An 11516-nucleotide genomic window follows, 5' to 3' on the forward strand; every position below is an offset into this window, starting at 1 on the left:
CGAATTTTGAGGCTCTGGGATGGATCCCGTGGCGGAGATCCGGGATTCGCGTTCTGGCTCCGCCGCTTGGGCGCTGTGTTGACTTTGAGAAAGCCACGGGCCCTTTCTGAGTCTCTTTCCCTATGTGTACAATGAAGATGACGAGAATAATCGTGGTTGCAGATCGCTCTAGAAGCTGCCTTTTGGACCTCCTCCTGACCCTTTTCCTGAGCCGCGCTGGTTGGGAAACAGGGACCACTATTCCCATTTCACAGTCAGAAACACCGAAGCGCCGAGCTGTTTTGAATGTTTTCTGGGGTGATGAAGGGAGACAACTCGAGCATGAAGAGGGATTCCAAGCCAGCTGGATGGGCCGAGGCAGGGCTATTAATATCGGGGCTACTGGGGGAAGAGGGGGAATGTGCTGAGCCGGGAATCCCCGACGCCACCAAGGCTGCAACTCAATCCTGGCTTGCTGGCCACCTCTGCCAGCTTGCCCGGTGGCCGCGGGCGGGCTGGACGTCCGCGGGAGGGGCGGGGCTATACCAGCGCTCTACCCGGCTCCAGCGCCAATGAGATTCCAAGCATCTCTTTGGTTCGTTCGGCCGTCCAATCACATCTCCGTACCTGTGGGCCCGCCCAGTAAACCGGAACGCTCACGAGCCCCTTCCGAGCTTCTATTGGTTGTAGCAGACGTCCGTTTGCCACTATCCCCTGCCTCAATACGGAAGCGGCGGGGTACTAGGGGGCTCCTACCGCTAGTGGGTGCAGGCCATGGGGCAGCCCTGGGCGGTGGGGACCGCGGAGGCGAGTCCCGCGCGGCTGCCCCTCGTGCTCACCGCGCTTTGGGCCGCGGCGGTGGGCCTGGAGCTGGCTTACGTGTTAGTGCTAGGCCCCGGGCCACCTCCGCTGGGACCCTTGGCCCGGACCCTGCAGGTTGCGCTGGCAGCCTTCCAGCTGCTCAACCTACTGGGCAACGTGGGGCTGTTCCTGCGCTCGGACCCCAGCATCCGGGGTGTGATGCTGGCCGGCCGTGGTCTGGGCCAGGGCTGGGCGTGAGTGGGGCTCGGGATCTGGCGCGGGGGAGAAGCGGGAGCTTGGCGCAGGGGGAGGGCCCTAGGACCTGAAGATGTTTGAGCCGCTTGTTAGAAACAGAGAACTCTTTTACAACCAGAAGGCAGAACGAGTTTCATTCATTCACTTACGAATATTGTTGAGTACATTATTATGTGCAGGGTACTATTCCAGGCACTGGAGGTACAATAAAACGTATTCCTGATTTCAGTGGGGGAGGGGACAGATGATAAACTTCAGGCTCGTAAATAAATAATGTAGAATGTTAGAAGGTGTTGGTGGTCAGGAAACAGAAAGAGTGCAGTCTCAAATAGGGTGGTCAAGGTAGGCTTCATAGAGAAGGTGGCGTTTGAGCAAAGACTTGAAGGAGAGGGGAAAGTTAGCCTTATTCATCTGGGGTAAGAATGTGCCAGGCAGCAGGGACAGGCAATGCAAAGGCTCTGAGGCAGTTGTATACCCAGCATGTTCAGGGAACAGTAAGACAGCCAGTGTGGCTGAGGTGGTGTGTGGGGGCCGGAGGAGGAGGTGGGGGGGGCGGTGGAGAAGAGAGATTAGAGATATAAAGACTTTGTAAACAGACTTTGAAGGCTTTGCTTTTTACCAGAAGTAAAATGGAGAGCCATCTCGGGGTTTTGAGCAGAGGAGGCATATGATTTAGATTTTATTATTTCTTTTTCTTGGTCTTGCTGCCAGGCTTGTAGGATTTTACTTCCTGGACCAGGAATGGGCCAGTAGTTGCCGCCCATCGAACCCAGGCCCTCAGCAATGAAAGTGAGGAGTCCTAACCATTGGATTGCCAGGGAATTCCCGATTTAGATTTTTAACAGATCAGTCTGGCTGCTGGGGCAAGACTACAGTAGAGGGGATAAAGGTGGAATCAGGGAGACCGACCAGTCAAGAGGCTGTTGCAATAATTCAGGGCAGAGTTCATGGTGACTTGGACCAAGCTGGTAACAGTGGAGGACAAACATTTGCTCCCAGATGTTAGAAACCAGCTGAAGACCTCAGGACAGGGGTTGTCAGACCTGCTGTGCTAGAAGTGGAAAGGCTTGGGAAGTGATGTCCAGCCTGCATTTACTCCCCCGTGAGGGACCTGGGGCTTAGCGAGGGCAGAGGCTGTGCCTGGTTCTCCAGGATGTGCTCAGGGGCTGATCTGGGCACCATGAGGGGCTCTCCGAGCTGCTGGAGGGACTGACCCTGTGGTTCCTTCCCTGCAGTTACTGCTACCAGTGCCAAAGCCAGGTGCCGCCGCGCAGTGGGCACTGCTCCGCCTGCCGTATCTGCATCCTTCGCCGGGACCACCACTGCCGCCTGCTGGGCCGCTGCGTGGGCTTCCGCAACTACCGGCCCTTCCTGTGTCTCCTGCTCCACGGCGCGGGCGTCCTGCTGCACGCCTCTGTGCTGCTGGGCCCGGCCCTGTCGGCCCTGCTGCGAGCCCACACACCCCTCCATACCGCCGCCCTGCTCCTGCTGCCCTGGCTCATGTTGCTCACAGGTGGGGAGCCCTGGATGTGGGGGAGTGTGTGTGTATGGGGGTGGGGTCAGGGGGAACCTCCCCACAGAGGCCGAGGCCCATCCTGGCGGGCAGTGGAATTCCTGGAGGCTTCTCCAGGTAGTGCCCTAGAGACCCAGTCCCAAGGTCAGTTTCAGGAGGCAGGGGCAGCTGGGTATTCACGTGGGTGTGCAGTCTGGTAAAACACAGGGCCTGGACACAGGTACAGAGTTCTAGCTGAGAGTCAGGGGAGGAAATACTGGTGGGATTTCACTGGGCAGATGGGACGGTGAGGAAGTATTCTCAGTAGGGAGGTGGCATTCATACCTACAGAAGCAGCGTGAACACAGGCTTGGAGGTTGGGAGCAGGGAAGACATTTGGTGGGAAACGTGAGGATTAAGGCTAGGATGGTCGATGAGGACTGGTGGTGGAGGGCCTTGAATGTGGCATGAGGATATGGCCCTCACTTGGCTGGGCAGTGGGGAGCCAGTGAAGGTTACAGGCAGGCGGAGGTCCAGTGTTTGGAAGTTGGGAAGGGACATCTTGGATCAGGAGGCTGCTTGAGAGGCTGTGTTCTGGATGAACACACTCTCCTCCAACACCACTGAAAACAGAAACCCCACTGGTTTTTCACGCTTTGTCCTCCACCCCGTGCGATGCTTCAGGCTTCCTCTCCCTGACCCTTTCCTCCTGAGCTGTCCACAGTCCTCTCTGTAACCTTGTCCTGCAGTTACTAAACTTCCAGACCACTCCGAACAGCGAGTATGTCTCCTTATCCTGTCCAGGCCCAGCTCTGTCCCCAGGACCCCCTCCTTGTGGCCCTGGGGAGACCTTGGGAGAAGGCCCAGTGGGGTGGTCAGGGCCTTCCTCTGCCGACCCTGGCTTCCTGCACTGCCCTCCTCAGTGACCTCCCTGCCTCCGTGGACACTCAGGCCCTCAGCTGCTCCTCTCTGAACGCATGACCCCTCTTGGTCATCCACGGTCTTCCACTTGCTCCCCACAGTCACTGAAGACAGTCCAGCACCAAGTCTCTCTCAGCCCTGGGCCTTGTTGAGTGCATCGGCATCCGAAAGTCTGGGTGAATGGCCCCAGTGGCCCAATTTCTTATCTTCTCCTCCCACATCCCACCCCAGCCCATCAGAATCCAAAATGTGTCACCTCCCAAATCACCCCATCAGTCACCCCCTCTCTGCTCCCACCTCCTCTCCTACCCAGCTCTCACTCTTTACTCCGTGACATCCGCTCCGGAGCTCCTGGGCCTCACCTTCCTGTCCATCAGCAACTTCCACATTACCGCCCCAGGTACGTGGTACCTTCCACCAACCTCCTGCAGCATCTCCGGCCTCTCACCTCCATCTTCCTTCCGCTGTGCCTTCCTGGCTTCTCTGTGTCAGCCCTTGTGTCTGCTGAGAGCTGCCAGACATGCCTGGTCCTTCGTGACAGCTGACACCATGTCACGTCATGGCTGCTGACCTCAGCAGACCCTCAGTAGTTCCTGGTTGTCCTCTACTGCAGCTCAAACCTTCTCACTTTCCTGTCTTCCAAACCCGCATCTCTCTTAAAAATCCATCACAGAGCAAAGTAGTTCCGAATTGGCTGTCCTGTCCTGGGGTGGAAGCTGCCTGCCCCAGTGTCCCCGGGTGCCCGGCCCCTCCTGCCCACTCGGAGGCCTCACACTGTGGGTCGCCTCTCCTCCGGCCGCTCCAGGCTCCCTCCCCGGGCTTCCTTTGGGTTTTCCACCTGGCACCAAGCCTCTGTCATCCCATGTCCTCCTCCTCCAGCTCACCCTTTCTGTCTTCCATTAGCTGCCAAGTCAAAGAACTCGCCTGGGCTCAGAGGCTACTTTTCCTTGCCTCTCCCCACCCCTGTTCTAAACTGGCCCTGCCCCACCCATTCTCCAAGATTGCCACAGTCCCCAGCCTCTGTCTCCACGAAACCCAGAGGAGGCTTCTGAGTTATCTTCTTGCTTCAAGAGACCTTTCAGCCTCATACCACTGATGGCCTTCTATCTCCTGAAAGGGCTCTACCTGGACGTCACCAACAGCTTGTACTTTGAGTTCCCTCCTTCCTTTCTGGTTTTCCTCTCTCTGGTCCCCAAGGACCTGGTTTCCTGGCTGAGGCACCGTTCTCATCTCTCTACACACTCTGCCGGGTCCAGACTGCCTGGGTACCAACCACTCACAAATCTGCACATCCAAGCTGGGCTTCTCTCCTGAGCTTTCAGAACCATCCACTCACTTGTTTTGCAGACATCTCTCCATCCTGCCTCAGGACCTTCAAACAGAATATTTTCTTCCCTCTTCAGCTAGCAAATACCTCCTCAACTTTCAGTTGTTGTTCAGTCACTCAGCTGTGTCCCATAGACTGCAGCACGCCAGGCTTCACTGTCCTTCACTATCTTCCAGAGTTTGCTCAAACTCATGTCCATTGAGTCGGTGATGCCATCCAACCATCTCATCCTCTGTTGTCCCCTTCTCCTCCTGCCTTCAATCTTTCCCAGTATCAGGGTCTTTTCCAGTGAGTCGGATCTTCGCATCAGGTGGCCAAAGGATTGGAGCTTCAGCTTCAGCATCAGTCCTTTTAATGAATATTCAGGATTGATTTCCTTTAGGACTGACTGGTTTGACAAAACATGGTCCACTGCAGAAGGGAATGGCGAATCACTTCAGCATTCTTGCCTTGAGAACCCCATGAACAGTATGAAAAGGCAAACTTCAGACACCACCCGAAATAGACAACACTCTCAAAATAGATGAAGTTTATTTCCCTGAGCCTCTTAGTAAGTTTGCCTGTCATCTACCCACCCCACCAATAGGCTTTTTTATAAGCTAATTTTTGCGTTTTAATTCACTCACTCATTGTTTCTGGCTGCACTGGGTCTTCTTTGCCTCAGCAGGCTCTCTAGTTGTAGTGAACAGCGGCTACTTTCTAGTTGCGTGCGGGCTTCTCATTGCAGTAGCTTCTCTCATTGCAGAGCAAAGGCTCTAGAGTGTACGAGCTTCAGCTGTTGCAGCGCCCAGGCTCTAGAGCACAGGCTTAGTTGCTCCATGACATGTGGAATCTTCCTGGACCAGGGATTGAACCCTGCATTGGCAGGGAGATTCTTTACCATTGAGTCACCAGAGAAGCCCAGCTCTCTGTATTTTTTTTTGAACTTTTTATTTTGTATTGAGCTATAGAAGATTACAATGTTGTGACAGTTTCAGGTGAACAGTGAAGCCAGCTTTTTTTTTTTACTGAAGGAAAATTCACATAGCATAATTGTAACTACAGTTACTAATTGTAACTACAATTACAATTACTCATAATTGTAACCATCCTCAACTGCACAATTGTCTCTAGTATACTCACAATGTAGTCCAGCCATCACAACTGTCTAATTCTAGACCATTTTCATTGCCCTCAAAAGAAAGCCTCTACCCCTTAAGCAGTCACTCCCCAGCCCCTGGCAACCACTGATCTTCTATCTCCATGGATTGCCTGTTTGGGACATTTCATATAAATGGCACCGTACAATACATGACCTTTTGTGTCAGGCTTCTCTTGCTTGGCAAAACATTTCATGGCATCTTGCAGTTCATTGGTTCAGCTGATACTTGTTACCTGTTATAGATGAGGATGGTCCAAGATGTTTTTTCTGTCGTCACGCCCATCACAGCTGTCATTAAGTAACTGAGACATGATCTCTTGAATCTCTTGTGAGTTCCCTGAGATCGGAGATGCTAGCCTGGCATTCGTGGGGGTGCTCACAAGGGTGTGGTGCAGGAGTGAAGGTGTGTCTAGGGCAGGGGGCCATGTGTGTCCCGTTCACTGCTGTGTTCCCGTTAGCCAGCATGGGCTGGCCAGGGAGCAGCGACTCTGCAGGTTGCTGAGCAGAGGAACGCGCCCTGCTTCATAGAGGGAGGGAACGGGAGGAGGGCAGGAGCCGGCTCTGGGAGGGCTAGGCCTGCTGCTACTCCCTTACCCTCTCTGCTCTCTCCCTGCAGGCAGAGTGTCTCTGGCACAGTTCGCCCTGGCCTTCGTGACCGACACGTGCGTGGCGGGTGCGCTGTTGTGTGGGGCCGGACTGCTCTTCCACGGGATGCTGCTGCTCAGGGGCCAGACCACGTGGGAGTGGGCTCGGGGCCAGCATGCGTATGACCTGGGCCCCTGCCACAACCTGCAGGCAGCTCTGGGGCCCCGCTGGGTCCTCGTCTGGCTCTGGCCCTTCCTGGCCTCCCCGTTGCCGGGGGACGGCATCACCTTCCAGACCGCAGCCGATGTGGGACTCATGGCTTCCTGACTCCAGGAAGCGCCTGAGCTTGTACAAGCTGCACAAGGCAAGCAGGAGAGGGGACTCGTAACTCGTTTCAGGCCCACCCCCACCCCCAGCTTCAGAGGGAGGCAGGTTGGTACTTGATGCCTGCTTTCAGCAACTCCCACTGCCACCCTTGGGGTTGCCCTTGCCCAGCTTGGACTCCTAGGGTCCAGGGCTTGGGCCCCGGGATTCGGCCTCTGCCAGTGGCCCCTGAGGACCATGAAAGGTCTGGGAAGGGGCTGCTTGGCCTGCCTGGCTGCCCCACTGCCAGGTTAATAAAGTGCCCACTTGGTTCTGGGACTCCCTCCAGCTTTGTGGGTTTTTGGTCCTCCTCGGTGGCCCAGGCTGCTGTTTTTCTTCCTTTGACTGTCAGGCCTGGGAACCACAGAATGCCTGAGAGTGTGAGGATCCAGAGCTCTGCCTCCTGTGGCCTTGGGGCAGGGGGGCTGGGGAGTTGGGGTGCAGCAGGCTAAGGCAGAATGTGGTGATCCAGGGTATGAGAACCCACAATTCTTCCCCAGGTTGAGTGCTTTATAGTGAGGAGCTTTTCAACAGCCACAACCTCACTGAACTTGTCTCCAGCTAACCCGGTACCCTGGGCAGCAATTATGCCAGTGAAGAACTTAACGCTGTGAGAGTTGACATGATAAGATTTCACAGGGTAGTAAATGGAGGAGTCTGGATATGAACCCAGATCTTTGCACTTTGTACTTCACCCTTTTTTGCCTGACCAAAAAAATCAAAGGCAAGAAATCGGGGTGGTGGGGGGAGGGATGTTCAAGCATCTGTGCAGGATGGTGCCGAGATGGCTAAGCTCCTCTTCTCTGGTCTCTTCAGGAGCTCCTTGTTAATCACTTATTTAAATATAGTAAGTAGACACTTCCAGTTACATGTGGCAAGTTTAGCTTTGTGAGTTTACTTGTTTCCTCTTAAAATCTAAAATGATAAGGAAATGAAAAATGATGTAAATTTACAAAGAGAAAATAGGGAGACAGCAGTAGACCAAAAAACCTGACATTTTGAGAGATGAAAAGCGGATAGAGGCTCATTTACTTTCCTAGAGAACCAGACACTGCAGTTAAGTGTTCCCCAAGGGAGGGGCTGAGAGGCCACCAAATCCCCCACCCCCACCTGAGCCCTGGAGAGGCTCTGGGGTTCCACCAGCACCATGGAAGGCGAGGTCGGGCTGACAAGAGGGACTGTGAGGAGCAGCTAGGATGTCCCTCCCCCCAGGACCCCCCTGACCCCTTGCAGCCAAGCAGCTACCCCACTGGGGTGGAGGTGTGGGCTTCTGAAGCAGCTTTGTGTCTTGGGGGAACTGGGGAGGGGGAGGTGAGGGGCTGGACCAAAGGTGGGGTTAAGTGAAAATCTGCAAATGCTGCCGGGGCAGGGGGTAGCCCTCCACTGACATGGGAGGTTGCCTTCCAAGAACCCTCAGAGAAGCCCAAGGCTCTGCCCACGCCCCTGAAGGTTTGAGCTGCTAGGACTTCTTTGCTTTTCTAAACAGTGTGCACTATTACTATTTAACTCTGGTAGAACTTGGTGTAGCTGTCTCTTTGTACAAGCACTGGCAGACTTCCCGTTTCCTTCTCTGCTTTTCCCCCATCCTCTAGAATCTTTTCTTGTTCTTTTGGTTTTGAATTAAATAGTGAAGAGGTGCAAGGAAATATTTCAAGACAAACACCCTCCCTACCCCCATTTCAGAAATGGATACCTCGACTTCCCTGGCAGCCCCGTGGTTAAGGCTCCACGCTCCCAATGGGTACCCTGGTGGTCCCTGCTGTGCCTCTCCCTGGTAGAGGACACACTGTGCTGTCTCAATCATTCCCTTGCTTGCTCTGTGATTTTATTATAGATGTTTTGTTTTGCATGTTTCTTTTATATAAATGAAACTATACCATGTTTTACTGCAATTTGCTTTTTCCTTTAATACCATGTGTCTGAGATTTATCCAAATTAACATGTGTAGCTCTAAGGCATTCCTTTTCCTTGCTGTATAGTGATCCATCGAATATACATTTTTCTCTTTTGTCCCACTGCTCATTTCATCTACCTGTGTGTGTTCCCCTAAGATCTATACTTGGCCCTTGCTCTTCCATATAAATTTTAGAATCAGCTTGTTACATCCTATCAATAAAAACCCCTTTGAAATTGTGATGGAACCCAACTGAATCTATATATGTTTGGGGAAAATCAACATCAGCATGAGATTGAAGTTTCCAGTCGTGAACATGGTGTATCTCTCCATTTAATGTTTTCAATAAAGTTGCTTTTTCTCATAAATTGGTTAAACTTAAGTACTTGATATTGTGCTGCTGTTATTCACGGCTTATGAAAATAATTTTTTATGTCCAAGAAACCTAAAATTTATGATTTGCTTGAAAATTCTGAGTTTTCTGTATGTATAATCATCTCTATGAAAAGGTATTTTTTATATCTCTTATTTTTCTTGCCTCTCTCTGTCTGGGTGGAGGAAAGTGTGGGCACCCTTGACTTGTTTCTGACATTAGAGGGAATAATTTCAATATTTCACCATAAAATATATTTGCTGGTTTTTGTAAAAAAGTCTTTCATTAGGCTGAGAAATTTCCCTTCTATTCCAAATATGTTGAGTTTTTATCCTTTTATTTCATTCTCTGCCTCCTAAGAATGGCCTGAACATAGATTTTTACATGTTTTCTATTTGAAGTATTTAGTCACTTTTATCTATTTTAATTAAGTTATTGGATAAATTTCTACCCCTTTATTTTGTGCCATCGCCTGTCTTTTCTAGTTTTTTACTTTTTTATTTAAAGTGATTTTTTGCTAGATGTAGAATTCCAGGCTAATAGTCATTTCCTGTCAATATATTGAAAACTTGGCTCTGTCTTTATGGTCTCCATTTTGTTGTCCTTACTGTTCCTTTCAAGATACTTTTTGTCTCCAACCGTTTTAAAGGTTTTTTTCTCTTTGGTATTCTGCAGGTTTACTGTGATGTGTCCCAGTGTGGTTTTCTCTGTACTTATCTTAATGGGATTCCTTAGGTTTCCCGATTCTATGAATTGATGTCTTTCATCTGTTCTAGAAAACTGTCTTCTCTTCAATTCTCAGTCATCTCTCTGTCCCCACTGGGACTCTGATTAGACCTTCCTACTCCATCCTCCTTGCCTCTTATATAACACGTATTTTCTGTTTCTGGCATTCTGGATAATTTCTACAAACCTGTCTCCCAGTTAAGTCTTTCTTCAGCTTCTAACCCAGCCTACTGACGTTTTTTTGTTCCTGTTTTTAGTGGTTGTACCCACTTATCTGTTGAGTTTTACGTGTCAAATACTTTATCATTTCTAGAAATTGTTTGGTTCCTTTTCAGATTTATTTTATATACTCTTGCTGTCTTACATTTTAAGTTTCCTTTTTCTTTAAATATATTGAAAACACATATATTGTTTGGTAATTCCAGTACCTTAAGTTTTTGAGGCCTGATTATGCAGGTTTATTGTTTGCTCTTGCTCACAGTGCCATATTTTCTTGCAATTCATGAGTTTTGACTGTGAATTCATACTTTTTGGAATTCTATCAATGGGGATTTTTTGAGATTAAGAGTAAATTCCTCCGCAGAGGTAATATGTTTATCAGTTGCCTGATGACAAACCAACCCGGCACTTTAAATTCTCAACTAGGGGTGGTTTGGATCACCCAGATATTGTCAATTCAGGTTGCAGACTTACTCAGGCAGGCATGTGGTTAAAAATTCTCAGGAGAGATTCCCCCAACCCTGCCACCCTCACCCTTCTACCCAGTACTAGACTTGGAAATAGGCAGTTTCTCTTGTTGATTCTATTAAGATTTCAAAGAACCAGCTTTTGGTTTTCATTGCTTTTTCTCTATTGATTTCCTATTTTCGATCTCATTGATTTCTGCTCTTTTTCTTTTATTTTGGATTTACTTTTGCTCTTCTTTTTCTAGCTTCCCATGGTGGAAATGTAGATTATTGATTTTAGGTCTTTCGTCTTTTCTAATGTATCCATTCAGTGCTATAAATTTCCCTCTAAGCAATGCTTTCACTGCACCCACAAATTTTGATAAGTTGTTTTCATTTCAATTTAGTTCAAAATATTTTAAAACTTGAGATTTCCTCTTTGACCCATGTGTTACTTAGAAGACTACTGTTTAATGTGCACGTATTTTTAAATTTTCCAATTATTTTTCTGTTACTGATTTACATTTTGGTGTGAGAGCAGACACTTCATGATTTCTATTAAATCTGTTAAAGTGTTTTTTATGGTCCAGAATATGATCTGTCTTGGTGAATGTTCTATGTGAGCTCCAAAAAATGTGTATTTTAGTGTTGCTGAAGTAGTCTGTAGATGTCAATTAAATCCAGTTGATTGATGGTGTTGAACTCAACTATGTCCTTGAAAAGGTACCATAATTAAAGACTGAACAGAGAACAAAAAGAGCTGAGAATTAAAATAACAGAATTTTAGGGAATTCCCTGGTGGTCCAGCAGTTAAGACTCTGTGCTTCCACTAAAGAGGGTGCGGGTTCGATCCCCTGCTGGGGAACTGAGATATACATGCCATGTGGTGCAGCCAAAAAATAAAATAGAATTTTAAGAACCATTCCAGAGAAGAGCTGAAAGGTAAACACTTCTCAGAAAATAGAACCAAAAGATAATAGAAGACAGAAGAAAA

The 11516-nt window shown here is 49.6% G+C and overlaps 1 protein-coding gene across 2 annotated transcripts; it reads left to right on the plus strand.

The window, feature by feature from the left end:
* The first annotated feature begins 695 nt into the window (after positions 1 to 695).
* Positions 696 to 11114, plus strand: ZDHHC24 (zinc finger DHHC-type containing 24). Of its 2 annotated transcripts, none has more exons than XM_027532811.1 (3): positions 696 to 1034; positions 2271 to 2548; positions 6533 to 11114. In XM_027532811.1, exons 1-3 carry the CDS (start codon positions 754 to 756, stop codon positions 6826 to 6828), a joined length of 855 nt encoding a protein of 284 aa, XP_027388612.1. In that variant the 5' UTR covers positions 696 to 753; the 3' UTR covers positions 6829 to 11114. The 2 variants fall into 2 exon arrangements, with proteins under 2 accessions (XP_027388612.1, XP_027388613.1); XM_027532812.1 differs by lacking the exon at positions 696 to 1034 and adding an exon at positions 1041 to 1236.
* The last annotated feature ends 402 nt before the right edge of the window (positions 11115 to 11516 follow it).

This window comes from Bos indicus x Bos taurus, chromosome 29 (genome assembly GCF_003369695.1).
Source record: "Bos indicus x Bos taurus breed Angus x Brahman F1 hybrid chromosome 29, Bos_hybrid_MaternalHap_v2.0, whole genome shotgun sequence".
Lineage (NCBI taxonomy): Eukaryota > Metazoa > Chordata > Mammalia > Artiodactyla > Bovidae > Bos > Bos indicus x Bos taurus.